General features: G+C 50.6%; 2 protein-coding genes across 5 annotated transcripts in view; both read left to right on the plus strand.

The window, feature by feature from the left end:
- The window catches only part of LDLRAD3 (low density lipoprotein receptor class A domain containing 3), a 224,489-nt gene that overhangs the window by 16,614 nt on the left and 190,378 nt on the right, over positions 1-17,497 (plus strand). For 2 of the 4 annotated variants that reach the window (XM_048950262.1, XM_048950263.1), the window contains exon 1: positions 11,675-12,430. The exons of 1 other annotated variant lie outside the window; for it this stretch is intronic. The gene's annotated coding sequence lies outside the window, so the exon portion shown is untranslated. Of the gene's footprint in view, positions 1-11,672; positions 12,431-17,497 lie in introns of those variants that run through there. One more of the 4 variants, XM_048950265.1, reaches the window with a different exon arrangement.
- FJX1 (four-jointed box kinase 1) lies at positions 13,674-15,463 on the plus strand. Its single transcript, XM_048950261.1, has one exon. It carries the CDS (start codon positions 13,674-13,676, stop codon positions 14,826-14,828), a length of 1,155 nt encoding a protein of 384 aa, XP_048806218.1. The 3' UTR covers positions 14,829-15,463.

A 17,497-nucleotide genomic window follows, 5' to 3' on the forward strand; every position in this document is an offset into this window, starting at 1 on the left:
GTTCGTTCTTCTAATGTGATGAGAGCAAATTCCCATCAGCTTCCATTACTGCTGTCAGTGTCATGTCAACTCAACGTTGGGGTGATGATGGGCACCTGGATAAGTCAAATGCAAATAGCTGAGAAGCTTGCTGAAGGAGTCCAGATGAGGTATTTGGGTGTTCAAGGCCTTTCTGTTAACAGAATGGTGGATAAATTCTGCAGAGACCCGACTGCTTCCCACTGGTGGTAAAATAACATAAGGCAACTTGTGGCAAAAGCTTTCTCTTCATGTTACTTCATACAAGAAGCACAAAGCAGTTTGTAGAAGTGCTTGTTTCAGGACTCTCAGTGCTCCCAGAAAGCTGCTGAACAGATGCTCTGTTCGGTGCTGATTTTGTTCCTTTAACACTCTGGGGTGTTTTGAGCCCACAGACAGGGCCAAAGGAGGCTCAGCTGGACCACATGCCGCTCGGTGGCTCTTCAGCAGAAGCTTCTGCCCTGGCTGTGGCTCCTCAGTAACATTTCCTGAGCTGCAAGGAGAAGCAGAAAGCAAAATAGCAAAAGGAAATGAGATAAGCTGGTGCTTCTGTTGTTCCTTCTAGAAATGAATGAAAAAGGCCTGAAAAGTGGGTCTTCTGCTTCTCAGAAAGGCTTCATTTTCTTCTTATGTCTTATCCTTTGAAGCATCGGCAAAGCCGAGACTTCGCTGCTTTTTCATGTGAAACTGAATGGATATCTCTGATATCAGCTGTGTAGAGAAGACTGACCTGAATCTTTAGAGAACTGATATTTTTATTACAGTTTTCCACAGAGGGATTGCATTGAACATGTACTAACAAAGCTCACTAACATCACTTTAAACAGCCTAGATACAGTTTATATCTTCTCAGATAATTACACTGTACCTCTGTCATAGATATCCTAATCCTCTTCATTCTCAAGCTATGTATGCAATTTACCAGGAAAAAAAGTAGAGACAAGATCTGAATTTTTCCTGTACAAAATATCCTCTGAAAAACTAACACCAAATGCCTATGAGATGAAGATTCTTGCAAGACTGCATTATAGATAGGGAAGGTGAAAAAAGGCCATGAACCCATTTGTTCCTCTCTGGAGATCATTCCCAGCAGCTGAGAATAGAGCTAATTTTGCATAGGGAACCTTGTTTCAGCTCTTAGTGTGGTACTCTGGCTGGGGCTGTCCTGAACTGACAGCCACCAGCTTTGGGCTCCAGCACTGCTGCAGCATGAGTGTCCTCAGATCTCCCTGCTCCAGTTCTGCAGGCTGCTTGACAGATCCAACAGGCTGACAAACTGTGAAAAGCAAAAGCTCTTCCATCTTCAGAAGATGCTTGTTGGAAGGATGCAGGGTCAGATCCCACTAGCTGTTAGTTCAAAAATGTTGTGTCCTACCTCCGCGCACAGTGTTGTATTGGGGTTGCATTCAGGAAATAGCATGGGATTTCCACTCTGCTGCTGCCTAGCAGGCTGCCAAGTGGCCCGTGAGCATGAGGCAGGCAGCAGGGAGGCTGAGGCACCAGCACAGGGCTGTCCTCTGCCAGCTGGCACCAGGTGGGAATCCTTGCCATGAGCAGGGCACTGGGAAGGGCTCCCAGCTGGAGCACAACGCCTCATGGAATGAATGTTTCTCACTGGAAAGCAGACGCTTTGGTCAGAAATGATCCCTTGGGCTGGAATGTACCTGGCTCCAGTTTTGAGGAAACTTGGATGAAATTGTGAAAACCATAAACTGTTTTGTTTTGGTTTTTTTTTCATTTACTTAGAAATTGCTGAAACTCAGGAAACACGGATCCACTGAGACAGAAGAAAAAGCAAAAGGTTGTCATTATTCTCATGTATCCTTTTACTTGCTCTTCACTGTGCCTTGCCAGGACACACATTGAGAAGCTTAACAAGTCCTCAAATGAAGGAACACAACTCTCTTTCTTTCTATACAATGAAAGCAGATAGGCTTGTGTGACATCAGACAGTTATTCAGCAATGATGGCCTTTGTACAAGCGAGAGGTTTTTTTCAAGAATAAGACGGCTGTGACACTAATAAAGCTAATCAGCTATGGCTTCTGTATGATGATTTTCTTCCTTGGATATCAAAGGACTTCACAAGGAATGGCATTCTTATCCTGTCAGTGTAAAATAAAGGAACAGATACAACAGAATTGAAAGAACTAGTCCAAGATCAAATAGTGAATCAAGGGGAGAGGAATTAGGCCCTGTTCCCCACAATTAGCTTGTCCCATGGCAGGTACTGAAGGTAAGAGCGTTGTCCTCAGCCTGGTCTTTGGAGGGAGGAATTCACACCAATGGCATTTCATCTCCTCTCTCTACTGCTGCTTCTGATCTTCATCCCTTCCTGCCTGCTTGGCACAAGCTGGAGCACCATACCTCCTCCTCCTCCTTCCCATTGGGCTAAACACACTGCGAGGGCCTCAAGGCAAAGGGAAAGGCAGCATCCCCTGACAGGAGGAGGAAAAAGGCTCAGACAGTGGGAGCAGCTGAATGAGGAAAAGAAATGGGGTCACTGGCTTGAAATTTAGGTGTCATTCCCATTGGACACTGAGGAGTGGGAGCTTGTGGTGTCATTTTCTTAAAGAAAAAAAACACAGAGTGGAACATTGCTCTGTTTTTTACAAGGAAATGTGTCTGTTTCATGATGACTTGCAGATCTTTGTTCGTAGATCATTAGGAAGCAGTGGTTCAAAGGGCCTGGAAATCCAGGTGCTGCACTTTGCAAGGGAAAGGCCTGGCAGTGCCTTACTCAGCAGGTGACTCTGTGGCTGTATGCAAGCAGCAGTGTCAGGGCTTGGTCACACTAAAGCCTCTCCGCAGTGGATAATGCACATGCACCTAAGAGAGTCCTAGCCCAAACATTTTATAGTCTCTCTGGCACAGACACTTTGGAGCTTGGAAATTTAGGGAAGGGAAATGGTTTCTCAGAGATCTCCAAGGAAACTTGTGGCAGAAGTACAAACACGGTAAATTCACATCTGCTGGGCTGAAGCTGTGTCCTGACTTCAGAAGTCAACTGAGTACTTTCAGTACTTCAGTGCATTTTACCTGCCTGCCTTCTGCAGGCATTTACTGGAAACTGCTGTGCCGTGACAGTTAGAGACTGAGATCCCCAGAGAAAATAAATGAAACAAGAAAAGCCTCTTTTGGTCTGCTCTGGATAGAATCAGAAGGTTTATATATGGAAATTATCCTTTTGCCAAGGGTGAAGGGAGACCTGGGAAGTGTCTGCTCCATGGCCAGCACCAATGAATGTATACATCATCTTCTACAAGAGCTGTCAGATAGCACAGAGCAGCTGGGTGTCACCAGAGGAATCTCTGCTTTCTGGGGAGGGGAAGAGGACGGATCTCTCCATGACTCAGAGACAGGGGGCTCGGCAGGGGCAGTTCAGCCAGCTACTATGGCTGGATTAACAAATTAGGTAGATATGTTCCTCTCTCTGTAGTTACAGCACAGGGCTGGAAGGAAGAAGGCACAGTCAGAAGGGATAATGCGGGAAGAGCTCAGTTTCCACATGTAGTGTCAGCTGAATGGCTAGAAGGGATTCTGATGAAAGCCAGCAGCCTGGAGCAGGATCCTGCCTGTCTGCCTCTAGTGCATGTATCTCCATGTTCAAGGGCATGTGATCCTGTCTCCTCAGCATAAAACATAAAACACAGCATTATAAATTACTGATATTTCCCTTTCTCTAATTCCCAGTGCTTAAATTAATGCTAACCCTATGTCTTTAAGCTCTGTTTGTTGCTTTTCTTGTTGCCATAGCATTTAGTGTTTCCATGTTGGAGATTTCCTTTTTTTTTCTTTTTTTTTTCCAGACATTACCCCATCAGCACAGCTCCAGACCTGGGATTCCAGCCACTTTTGGCTAATAGGAAACTCGTTTTTGTTGCTATAAAAGTATCAAGCCATGTAAATGCTAGTGGCTTAGACCTGGATCTTCGTGTCTAGGAATAGCAACAAAGCTCAGTGAGTGAGAGAGGGAGGAGCACAGACCTCTGTGCATCCTAGCTCATTCCTCAGAGCCAGCATGTCCTTCCAGGGACAGGGAGAGGAATGGGCCTTTCCAATCCTCCAACACATTTGCAAGACCTATGGGTTTTTTCGGTGTGAATGAACCTCTGGCTTGCACCTGCATTAGAGTTGGCCAAAGCCAGCAGGACCCACCAAAGTGCTGCCCAACAGAAGGGGACTGGTCTGAGTCGTACTGAAAGAATGGGTCATCCACTCAAGAGCGCAGTGTCTTGGAGACAAAAGAAATTTCTCCATTAGGGCCTGATCCAAGGATGAGCAGCCCTTTAGGAGGTATTGGTCTACAGTTAGAGCTAGGCTGTCCATAAGGACCTGTAGTACATGGTGGACATGGAAGAAAGTGTGGCACCAGAGTCCCTCACCTTACTCCATCCCACTTTTGCAGTTCTGTCTATCTGAGTGCAGTTTGCTCTGTGTGCTCAGGGTGAGTGAGACCAAGAGTCCCTTGAGAGACTGCAGCAGATGAGGGGGAAAAGGAGAGAGAATCTGAGACTTTTGAAGTGAACCTGCTGCTAAAACCAGGGAATTCTGAGGGAAATTCAGGCTGGGTACAGTGTGAATGCTGCATTACTTCTTGTTCTGGGCTCCTCCATGATCCTCCAGCCCTTCAAAGCAAGGCCAAAGCTTTAGTAGCACTCGCAGAAGGCAGCACCCAGGCATTAACCCTGCCCAGAGACACTGCATTGGCCCCAGCCTCTGCTGGCCTGTCTGGACAACAGAAGTAATGAATGGGGTTTTAATTGCCTTAGTAAAGTGTCTGCAGAAATAGGGATGGAAAATATGAACTAAGCACAAAGTATCACTAATACTAAGCTATTTCTTGCAGCATTGTTAACACTGCTTTCTGCAAATTATTGCTATTGACTCACCCTAGCACTCCCATTATTTATGCTGCATGAAGTGTCAATCTGTTACATTGCAGCACAGATTGAAGGAATGAGATAAAATGCTGCAGGGAATTGGCATGAAGCTTTAACTAGCTCTGAGTAACAGCTACCGCTAATCATTAACATTATGTGTTCAATTAAATTGCATTAAAATAATAAAGAACTCCAGCTACTGTATTATGTCATATTGTAACACATCAGGTGCAGCAGCGCATTCTGGTAATGTATAAGAAAATTACAGAAGATACAATTTTAGAAGTGGGGGGAAAAAAGGTATCATTGAAGTAGCATTGCTTTTTCAGAAAATCCTGAACGCTTCTTTCATTCAAATTCTGTTTGTGGGCCCCATGGATTTTGAGGTGAAACGAATCCAGGATCATTCCTGGAACTTTTCATAAGACTCAGACAGGAAGCGTGGTGCCAAATTCAAACAGTGTTCCTGGTGTCTGCCACTTGTTCTTTCTTGTGGTTTTGGATGAGTACTTCCTGGCTTATACTCATGGGTTATGTTGCTGTCCAGGGAAAACCCTTGAAAGAAAGGAATTTCAGCACAGAGCTCATTGGCCCTACTGCCCTGATTTATTTTTATTACTACTAGTCCTCGTATCATTTTTTTGTTGTTGTTGTTTTGTTTGCACATGAAAGGAAAAAATGTTTCTGGCAAAGGGAAACTGATAAAATCCTCAGGGGAATGTCTCCTCTGAACTTTCTTGAATTCCTAGGAGCAAGGAGGGCTGATGGCAGCAAGGCTGAGGGAGCCAAATAAAACGTGGCCAGGGAAGCAGAAAGGGCTGAGAAGCCAAGCTGCTCCCTGTCAGCAGGCTTCCCTGAGCACTGCTGTTGGGGTGCTGTGAGACAAAGTCATGAGCTGAAGGTGCCATGGGAAATCTTTGGCTCAGTTTCTTGTTAGCGCAGGGCTCAGGCATTCCCTCAGGTGTTGTGGGGCAGAGGCAGCATGGTCTGGGTGCTCCTTCTCATCCCTATGCTACTTCTTCCTTGTGCTCCAGGGCACAAATGTTTTCTGCTCCTGCCCTTCACCAATGTCTCTATTTCCCAGCTAATTGTCCTCTCACCTGCCATGCTGATAGCCAAGCTACATTCAATGTTCTGTTTTTTCCCAGGAGAAATATCTTGGAAATTTAATAGCACAACTCTTCTCTGACCAAGGCTGCCTGAAAGGAACTGCTACAGGCAGCCAGCTCTCCTGGAGCAGAGACTGATTTCATCTGCTGTTGTTTAATTTTAAAGTTGCAGACCCCAGTGATGTCATCTTTCTGCCAATTCCACCCCTGTCAGCACATCCAGGAACACAGGGTGTAAAAGCTCCCTGCTCCAGGAAGTGTCTCAGCTGGCTCTCGGCTCCCCGTGGCTTCTGGAGGCAGAGAACATGTGCACAGAAGGCAGCCGCTATCGCACATCAACATCCCAAACTGTACAACAACATCCCAAACTGTAGAGCTCCCAGCATGTAGATTAGCATGGACTGTGTGGCTTGGGTCTCCTCACACACTGTGTGCAGGAGGTAAATGCCAAATTCTGCCCTACTTTGGTGCAAGAAAACCTCCTCCTTTGCATCTGTGGTCCTTTGAGCACTGTACTGATAAATGCTTTGTTTTCATCATTGGCCCCATTTCATCCAGAGTGGGGAAGAAGGCTCATAGAGACTTGAGAGAGTTCACTTCCCTGTTGGCATGCTGATCATTGGGCTCTTCTAAAAGCAATAAATCATGGAATAACTTGCATTTAACTAGCGATTCTTCGTTGCACATTGATGGCATTTTAACTGCTTCTGGCCATTACAGAACATTTGACCATGAGTAAAGACTGTTAGATTCAACCTTGACATTTTAACGTAATAAAGCAATTAAGATGGGTGTTGCACATTAAATATTTTGCTTCCAGAGCAGAATTCATGATATAAGCCTATCTAGCCCTGTCTCAGAGGAGCCTGAATATCTCCCTTCCGTTGCATATTTAGTGAATATTGTGCCTGCCTTGACTTGGCAGCAGAAGATGGGAAGCTCTCGGAGGCTTTGGGTGTGCTCCTGAGCAATGCAGCTGCTGGTAAGAGATGCTATCAGGTTATGGCTGCATGGTGCTGTTGATACCACAGCCCAGGGAGAGTCAGTTCCGCCACAGGCAATGCACCTTCCCACCAGTACCTTCTCTTCTCTGCCTTCCACATGGAGAAAGAAGGCCCAGGGTCTTCGCAAGGGCTTTGTCCTCACTGTCCTCTCTCCACAAAAGAGGGGGCACTGAGAGGTGTTTCATGTTGCTGCTTCAGGCTGCAAAACCCTCCGTGCTGCAGCTCAATGAGCTGCTGGTGGCACAGGCTCTGCAGTGTGTTGATACTTTATCTGAAGAGCTGTGTGAAAGGACAATTAGAGAAATGCAGTGCATGTATACGGTACAGAGCTGGGAAGGTACCTGGCACAGCTGTGTCTGCCTCCATTGCTCCACAGTCCTGAAGTAGACTGAAGTCTGCTCACATCCATCACAAAGCTTCAAAAAATACATGGGTGTTATTTTCTCCATCATACCCTTCCCTGTTGTGCTGTATCCTGTTATCTCCTTGGTCTGTTTTGTTTTCTGCTAGTGACTCGGTGGAAAATCATCTCTTGTGATGCCCAGTAAAGAGCAGGAGGAAGAGAGCACTGACTGCAGTCTTGTGACTGTGTTTGTTTTTCTCCTCGTTGGGAGATTTATTTCATGACTCTTGTTGAAGTGTTTACAGAAAGTTTGACAGCTAGGCAGAAAGTCATTTGCAAGGAAACTGGGATAAATCAAAACAAAAATGTTGGTCAGCTTCCCAGAGGAAGAAGAGCTCTTTTTTTTGTAATGTCCATGCTGCCCTTCCTCTCCACCCACATGCTGTGGGAGCTTGAAGGCAATACATAGGAGCAGGACAGAGATGAAAGCTGAACCAAGCATGAAATGGAAGATGTAAAGAAGCTCATTTATTCCTAAAACCCTTCTGCTTTTTTCCTTTCTTTAACTTGATGTCAGTGAGAAGGACACAGTCATACACAAATCAGAAGTTAATTTCAGTGACAGTGAACAGTGACAACAAAAATAATACAGTTCTGCTGTGTTGGTATCCTCTAGTCCCTACCAGCTGTTTCCAGCTGTCAAGGAGAACTTGAGGACTGCTTTGGACATTATCAAATAACTTATCCTTACAACATCCTGTTCTGCAAGCTGAGAAACTGAGGCACAGGCAAGCTAAGGGTCACACTTGATGCTGCAGGGAGATGCAGCAGGGCCAGCTGTAGAAACAAACACCAACGCTCTGTCAGGCCAGATTTTTGGCTGTGAGAAAGGATAAGTAAGAGACTCATCCCTGCACTTTTCTATTTCATCTCTTCTGACAAAAGCCATGCTTTGTGCAGCACGTGTCAGGTGCAGCCTGGACCCAGCAGTCCCAGACTGGTGGAAGGCTCACGGAAGATGAGCAGCATCTCCATCCCTGGGCAAGCAATGGAGGCGTACAGCACGAGCACACAGCACGATGCATAGCCCAGCTGCAGCAGTCATGCAGGTCACACCTTTACTTTGTGGCTTTACAGCCTGAAGCTCCAACCAGGCACCTCCTTATTGCTGAGCTGCTCCGTGGCACCATAGCCTTTGCAGGCTGAGGAGCTGGGCAGTGCTTTGGGCCAGTTCAGTTGTGCAGGAACTGAAATACTTTCCTGTTTGCAGATAACATGTTTGGGTTTCACATTTTGACATTAAAAAAAAAAAAAAAAAAAAAAAAAAAAAAGTTATAGTATTTTTAATAAAGCCTAGTGAATAAAAAGTATGCTTATGGCTTTTAGATATTGGGCAGAGCCAGTTTGGGCCTGCAGCCCTTGCCCTCTGAAGGATATTTTCCCACTGCCATTAGGATCATAGAGGGAACACCATAAGTAAAAGATTCAAGGTAAAGACAATCACAGGCAGTAACTCTCTCTTGCTTCTGACTCTTTATTCATTCCTTCAGAGGAAGCTAGCTAAACAGCAGATAAGTAAATATGTAATCAATGAGACATTTACTGAATGTTAATGCTTTGTTTATTAGGGCTTAGAAATTTAAATAGGTCCCAGTAAGATGTAGAGTGCACAGCAGGGAAACTTCACAATGTCACAGACCCCAGTCACAGAATAATGGTGAGCTGGGGCTTTCCAAATGGGAACTGCTTGGTGGCTGAGGTGTGGGGCTTCTGTTTGCTGTCTCTCACCCCGCAGCAGCAGGCTGCACACGAGGATATCTCCACTGCAGGACGAGCCATGCAGAGCTTGCCGCAACTGCCCTGACCCGAGCTGACTGGTCCTCTTGAGTCTGAGCTCAGGGAAGCCATGCAAGCACAGTGGAATTCCTGCGCTCGTAACCTGAAACAGAGTTTCTGAGCTCAAGTTGGCTGTTGCAGCTGGATTATATCCGGGCTCAGCTGGCTTACCTCCAGTTTGGCTGTCCTTCCCTGTGTCAAGGTAGACCCTATTTAGTTTCTTCAGTAAAGACTGAGAACATCAGTCACTAATGTAACAGCTGGAACGTGCAGAAGCATTATCACAATAGGAATTGCAGCCACTGTCAGCTCTGTGGTGGAGATGTCTGCAAGGAGGGGTGGAAATCCCATCATTCGAGCCACATGAAACCACACAAGCAAAGTATGGAGGAGGAGGAGTCCCCACAGGAGAGAGCCTCAGCACGGCCTGGTGCCAACGAGCAAGCGGTCACCTGAGAAGGGCCCACAGCTCTCCTCAGGAGCCGACTCCATCCCCACACAGGGCTGGAGGCTGCGTCCTTTGCTGCACACTGTGAGCTCAGTGGGCCCTTACGCAGGCCTGAGTGATGAGGGCCAGGCTAGGAAGGCCCTGATGGGCAAGTGCAGGCCCCGGTGTATGAGGTGCAGGCTGCCTGAGGTGCTCAGCATGGACAGCATACAGCTGGCTCTGCCGGCTGCGTGGCACAGGGCTGTGAGGGCCAGGAGCTGGGCCTGCAGCTCGGCGTGCTGCTGGCTGCTCACCGGCACGGCTGGGGTTGTTACCTCACGGCTAATTACAGTGCTTTCACCAGCCCTGCAAATGCTGCACACTTTTGGCACTTGCTGAGAAGTTTAAGATGTGTCCTGGGTGTGTGTTTGCAGTAGACGCTACGTTTTACGAGCATTTTTTTTCCTTCCTGTAACAGTAGTAACTCTACCTTTAGCCTGGCCTCGTTTTTCTAGTCAAGTCTGGTCCATCCCAGTCTAACCGGGCCCTTCGCAGGGCCTACGTGCCTGCAGAAAGCATTAGAGGCAGAAGGATATTTTTAACGGTAAGGGTAATTAACCCCTTGCCCAGCTTACCAGAAGATGATGGAGTCTTTCTTTAAAGACAGTATCTTTCTAAATGATGCACGTTTCTTTATAGGTCTGCAGTATGGGGGTGAGGAATAGAGAATGGCTATGGGCTGTGATCCAGGTGCTTTGTCCTCCTCTTTTCCAGAAAGACACCGCTTTGGGGTCTGCCCTCTCTCTTGTGTTACGCTGCATCAAGGCAACTGCCTGGAATAACTATGCGAGCAGCACTGAGCAATGTTCTTCTCGTGTGTGTTTTGGCAGCCGGGAGGAGAATAGATTTGCTATCAATATATATGACACGAAAATTGCAGGCAATGGGATCTAACCCTTCAGGAAGCCCTGTCTGAAAGCAGGGGCACATACCCACTGCATTATTTATCCTCTCACATGGTGATTACACAAATTGCCTCAGCAATTTCACTGGAAAAGGTTCCTTGAACCTCTTTACTTCCCACCCTGAAAAAAATGTGTTTTATGCAATGGACACAGATGGCTCTAGAAGGGATGTATTCAGGGAGGGCAGGGAGCTTTGGATGCTGCAGTACCAACTTCTCTCTGCATTTGCAGCTCACCTTTAGCAGGGATAAGAGCAAATTCCCTGGCGGATCGAACACCATCAAGCACCTGACAAGTCTTATGAACATTTTCAAGAGCCAGGCTTGAGAGCTCGAGCACTTACTCATTTATTGCTTTGACATTAAAAACAGAGTCACAGATATTAAAACAGAAAGGCTCTGAGTACAGGGGAGATATGATCTGTTCTGTATACGGAAATTGCTCAGCTTCATGTTCTACATGGCGCTTCAGATTACAAAAAAGACCTACAGAGTCCCATTTGTCAGGGAGCTTTTCTGAGGGACCGAAAGCAGAACATGAGCAATAGGAAAGCTTCCACATTTCCAGCTTGCAACTCTGCAAAAATCAGCCCCATGCCTAAAGTGTGAGGTCCCTAATACTCCCCTCTGCTATGAGATTCAGAGCCACCTGCTTTTCTTCAGCCATGCAGTCAAAACAACCATCTGCAAATCCCACCCTGCAATTGCTGGAGTTCCTCACCAGAGGGATACTTCTAAACTAAAAAGTGCAAATCCATTGTGATGCTTGGGCACACACACGGACTACAGTGATGATACCTTTGTACAAAACACTCCTTTAATGGAAACAGTATACAGTGATGCTAAAGCACATAACTTTGTACAGTAAGCTTTTGCCAGTGTAACTTAATCCAAAAATCCAACCGTTCCCCAAGAGGAACAAGCTGCATTGCCAGTGGCATTGTTTTGCTGGTAACTGTGCATCTGCACTAGAGCATTTTGCAGGCCATTCTTCCCCCCCCCCCCCCCCCCCCCCCCCCATCCAGGCAGCCAGAATGGCTCCCTGGCCATGGGAAAGAATGAGGAGACAGCATTGGGCAGCTGTGCTCAGCCCAGCCTGCAGCAGCAAAGCAGTACTATATGTCTGCTGGTACGGATCAGGGCAACATAAAAAGATCCTGAAAACCACATTTTCACAAATCCAATGGATGAAAACACAAAGGAAGCGTGGAAGGACAAGGAACATACAGGACTGAAGAAGTAAGAGCATTGCTTTCCACAGCCCATCCACAGCTGTTTTCATCTTCTCAAGCAAGCTCAATTCCACACCTGCACCTGTCCCAAGAGGAATTGGAGACTGTTCCTTTAAAAAACAAAAAGGCCAACAACAAAACAAAACAAAAACCAAACCAACCAACCAAAAACAAAAACCAAAAACCAGTGAAGGTCACTAATTTGGGAACTCATTGGCAACAGCTGACTGCAAGGAGCCACAGCTACTAAATAAGTGTGAGCAGTGGTGGGGAAGATGTTACAGAGAAGTAGTGCTGTTTGGTAATCTGAGGTGTGAATTAAAAAGAACATGGACTGAGCTGGAGAAGTCTACAAGTGGGAAGAAGCTACACAAAGAACTTTAGGAGAGTCAGCCTAGGAAGATAATGCTGGACTGGAGAGAGGCATCCCTATTTCCACCAGAAGCCTGGACCAGAACTCAGAGTAAAGAAAGGACTTGGAGTGCTGTGCTGTGCTACTGAGAGACCACACTGAAGAAACAGCTTGGGTTCACCTTGTTGCTGCATACCGGGAAGCAGCTGGCAGCCCTGCTGAGTTAACATGGTGGTCCCTGGGCTCAAGGACTTGGCACAGAGGTGAGTGAATTCTGGCAACGGGAATCCCCCCCCTCTCCCCAAAGGCAAAAGTGAATGTAAAGTGTCATTGCTTGCTGAAGGGAGAGAAGCTTCTGGGCAGGATTACTTCAAAAGGGCTGATCATTGTAGTCCAAAGATGTCTGTGCTAGGAACACCTTCCATAACAGTAGGGAGGGGGCAGTGGGACTGTGCAAAAGCCTCAGGCTGTAGGTGTCAGGTGGAGATATGTGATGCTGATGCAGATCGGAGCTTGCCCGAGCCCTGATCCCTTGCTCAGCTGTGTTGTGCTGATCCCACCATTCCCCAGCCAGTCTCTGGGCCTGGCTTTGTAAAGTGGCTGAAACTGAATTAACCTGAGAACAACAGAGGGAAGGCAGAGACTTCATCTTTTTGCTTGTGAGGATGCTGGATCTGGCCAATGGCCAGTCTGTCTTCCCTGAGATGAGCCTGGGAAGCCCAGAAGCTGCCCTCGTTTATCTGCAAGCTGCTCACAGGGGCGTTTGTGAAGCAGTAATGAGACACCTGATTGACCCAAATAGATCGGTGATCGCGGTTTCAGGAATGCTTAACGTGCTGTAAATCGAGCAGCAGGTCAGCCAGGCTGACGTTTAACACTATACTAATTGTCAGGTTCTAAAAACACTCTGGCGTGCCGTAGCGACAGGTCTAGCAGCGGCACGGCTTTCAGCAGCCCTTCGCTCTTCCCGCAAAGCTGTTACAGGGGGCAGCGTTACCGGTCGCAGCTCTCGCCGGGCAGCGCGGAGCCTCCCCGCAGGGTCGCTGTGGGCACGTAGCGGGGCCGCCCCGCCGGGAGCGCTGCGGCTGCAGCGAGGCGCCGCGGCCGGCAGGAGGAGCTGGCGCGCCGCGGCGGGAGCTCGGGCTCGCCGTAAACTGGACGGGGGCGGGCCGGTAACCCGCGGAGAGGTCCCGCGCCGGCCCACGAGGCCCGGCCTCAGCCCGAGCGGAGGGGAGCCGGGGGCGGGCGGGGCCGCTCGGAGCCGGAGTTGCGGCGGGCGGGCCCTCCTGCGCTCGCGGAGTCGCCGCTTTAAGCGTCGCGCCACGCCGCGGGGCGGGGCGGGCCGCGCGGCTCCCCACGTGGTGCGGGCCGGTGCCTGCCGGCCGCGGCGGCGCGGGGCGCACTCGGCGCGGGGCTGCCGCCGGGGCTCCTCCGCGCCGCTGCCATGCGCCGCGCCGGGGCCGCCCCGCCGCCGCGTCCCGCAGCGGCGGCGTGAGGCGCGGCACCATGGAGCGGGGCGGCCGCGCCGCGCTGGCGCTGGGGCTGCTGCTGCTGCTGTTGCTGCTGGGCGCGCTGCTGGCGCTGCGGGAGCCGGCGCCGGGGCCGGCCCGGGGCGAGGCGCGCGGCGGCGGCGTGCAGAAAACTTTCCGGGCGCTGCTGGCCGCGGGACGGGAGCGGCAGCAGCAGGACGAGGGGGAGGAGGACCCGCCGGCGGCCCCGGTGCGGCGCGGCATCTTCTGGAGCCGCGAGCTGGAGGCGCGGGTGCCGCCGGGCTTCGCGGCCGAGGAAGCGGCGGCGTGGCGGGCGGCGGCCCGCGGAGCCCGCGTGGCCTCGCTGGAGCGCGGCGGCTGCGGGCGCAGCTCCAACCGGCTGGCCCGGCTGTCGGACGGGAGCCGCGCCTGTGTCCGCTACGGCGTGAGCCCGGAGCAGATCCAGGGCGAGGCGCTCTCCTACCACCTGGCCGGGCTGCTGGGCATGCAGCAGCGGCTGCCGCCCATGGCGCTGGCGCTGGTGGAGGCTCGCGGGCGGCAGTGGGAGCCGGTGCGGGAGGAGCTGCGCGGCTCTCACTGGGCCGAGGGCGCGGTGGTTAGCCTGACGCGCTGGGTGGACAACCTGACGGCCGTGGTGGCTCCCGCGCCGTGGGGCGGCGGGCGGCCGCGGGCGCTGGCGGCGGGCGAGCTGGGTGGGCTGCCCGCGGCGCAGCTGGTGGAGCTGGTGCAGTGGAGCGACCTGATCCTCTTCGACTACCTGACGGCCAACTTCGACCGCCTAGCCAGCAACCTGTTCAGCCTGCAGTGGGACCCGCGCGTCATGCGGCGCGCCACCAGCAACCTGCTGCGCGCCCCCGACGGCGGCCTGGTCTTCATGGACAACGAGGCGGGGCTGGTGCACGGCTACCGCCTGCTCGCCACGTGGGACCCCTACAACGAGCCCTTGCTGCGCTCCGTCTGCGTCTTCCGCGAGGGCACAGCGCGGCGCTTGGCCGAGCTGCACCGCCGGCGCAACGCCGCCGCCGAGCTGCGTCGCCGCTACCGGGCCCGGGAGCCCCTCTGGGCGCGCCTCGGCTTTCTGTCGGAGCGGCAGGCCGAGCTGCTGCAGGCCCGCGTTGACTTCGTGCACCGCCACATCGCCCAGTGCCGCGCTCAGGCCGCCGCGCTCTGACAGCACCCGCCCTCCCCGCGCCTCCGCTCCCTGTTTCCCCGCTCTCTGCCTACTAGGGCCGCGGAGGTCCCTTCGGCCTCAACTCCTCCGTGGGATGCGGAAGGAGTGCTTTCAACGTGTTCTTCCTCCTGTGGCAAACGAACCTTGGCACTGGGACCGAGGACTGGTCGCATGAAGGGGCACCCCCTGACTGGCGAACTGCCCTCTGAAGCTTGGCTCCTACCGATTTCCCTTAAGGAGAGCAGACCTGTCGCTGGTACTGTGTCCAGCCGTGAGCGGGTGCTCTGGTAGCTGTTAGTCTGTGTTGTGGGTTCATCTGGTTCTGCTGTTCTGATCCCCCAAGTGTGTGTCTGTAGTCGTCGCCATCCTTTGATTTGACGGTAAAATAACGGACTGACGGTGACAGAAGAGGACCCCCAAAGCATCGCTTTGTGCTGAGACTTGGGCACAATAGTTAAAAGTGGAGGAAAAAAAACTGTTCCATGCACTTTACTTTGACTTTTTAATTTTTTTATAAACAAAAAGACCTTTTTATTTTACAAAGTCTGCCTTTTATGTACATTCTCTATGTTCATAAGCTTTTCTGTAACATACTAAAGAAACTGATATTTCAGTAAAGCGTGTTGGTGATTTGCCTCCTTTGTGCTGAGTGCCTGAGCTGCGCTGCATTCCGCTGCGTCCCGCTGCATCTCATCCACCTGTGTCCTCCTGCCTTGTGCTGTGTGGCTCAATCTGAGCCAACCCGCCCCTGCTGGCACCCTTATAAGCCGTCGGTTTTGGAATGCTGCCCGTGGGTGATGTGGGCAGAGCTGTGCCAGGTGCTTGGGCTGCATCCCAGCCGTGTAACAGGGTCACTTCTTGTGTTGCTGTGCCCTGCGAACCCCTGTGGTGCCGCCTGCTTTAGCCCTCCTCCCATTCCTGCTATCTGTACTGCCAGAGCACAGCCTGAATTGAATAGACTCATAGAACTATAGAATGGCTTGTGTTGAAAAGGACCCCAACGATCATCTAGTTTCAACTCCTCTGCTATGTTCAGGGTCGCTAACCTCTAATAGGAAAGCTCTTCCTCTGCTTTGCTAAAATGTTTTTTTAATAGAAGTTTTGTAAGTTCAGCAAAGTGATAGCATATTAGATAGAACTTTATGAAGTCTCTTTGGCCGCAGAAGTGTTTTCTGTTTTATTTTGTGTGTGTGTGTGTGTATGTATATATATACATATGATGTAAGACCCCAGTTTAATGAACAGTTCTGTTAGCTGCAGCTGCGGCAGCCTCCCAGACAGTTCCCAACCCAGTGCCCCAGTGGCAGGACTCTATTGAACTCGCTTCCATAGTTCTGCATTTGTCTCTGGGAACAATGCGCAGCTCCCATGTGACGTTCTCCATTTACATGACAATGCTCAGTTCAGCAGTGTAATTCTTAATTCTTCAGTGCTGTTTGTCAGCCTCCCTCCCTAACTCGGAAGCAGCAGCTCTGTCACATTCACCTCATGAAAACGCATTCAAATAAACAACTGCTGGTGTTGGTTGTGAGCAAATGGTGTGCCTGAGCTTCCAGGGTTTCGGTTCTGTTTGAGTATTTCTATGAGCATTGATATGGTTTGGATGACCAATGGGAAAAATGCTCTCTTGCAGTGTCTTTGGAGCCAGACCCTACATAATTGCACATCTCAAGCAGAAACAGTTTTCCATCTGACTTTATACACCTCAGCTGTGTGCAGGGTGTGCGATGGGTTGGTGATGCTGAGCTGTGTGCTGGGGAAGCCACATCCTGCAGGGAGCTGCGCTCGCTTGGGGGCTGGGGAAGGAAAGTGGGCGCTGCGGTGCTGCTCTGGTGCAGACTTACTGCTGTGCTGGAGAAAGCCCCCAGTCACCATTGTATTAGGGCCTTCTGTGGGGTTTTTTTCACGGCAAGCTGTGCTTTGTACATTCTTGCTCCGGTGCATTCTTTGCGTGCCTCTCCCTCGCGACGCGCCATCAGAGCCTGGGCTGCCTCGCAGCAGAACAAAGGGCTGCAGTTTGGTCCGCCTTCCCCTGCGGGAGACCTCACTGCTTCCAGGCTCTGCAGTGCTCCAGTGCTTTCCTTTGGGCAGTGAGGTGGGACGTGGGACAGGCTGGCCACTGCAATCTGAGGCTGACAGCCCAAGACAGGGAGCTGAGCGGGCACGACGTCAGCTTGAGGCAGGATGCTCAGCACTCTATGCAGGGCAGGATGGCTGCTGCTCCCAGGGTGAGGCTGGTGCCCATGGGGAAAGGCCTCTTGGTTTCTGTCTGCACGCATCTGAAGTAGGTGGAAGCTGGACGTGTCTGTGAGGTGTGCCAGCCCATTGCTGGGCTCAGGGAATAGCTGGAAGGAAGTGAAAAAAATAGGGCTGGTTGTACTCTGGCTGACTGGCGCTCAGCATGCTCTTGCATTGCTGTGCAGGCTTTGTGGTTTGATTGCCCTTTGAAGTGTGGAACACTTTTTAATGGTAATAATGCTGAGAATTTTCTCATCGGCATGCTAGGTGGTCTGGGATGAGTTTGGATATGAGCTCACATAAAGACTGAACCTATTTGCTCATTACTCCCAGTTTGCAGCCACAGCACAAACCCTGCCTAGACTCAGCTGCAGATTGTGCCCACATCCAGAATCCGTGCCACACATCACCCTGCCCTCTGCCAGACCGCC

This window comes from Lagopus muta, chromosome 6, assembly GCF_023343835.1.
Source record: "Lagopus muta isolate bLagMut1 chromosome 6, bLagMut1 primary, whole genome shotgun sequence".
Taxonomy (NCBI): Eukaryota; Metazoa; Chordata; class Aves; order Galliformes; family Phasianidae; genus Lagopus; species Lagopus muta.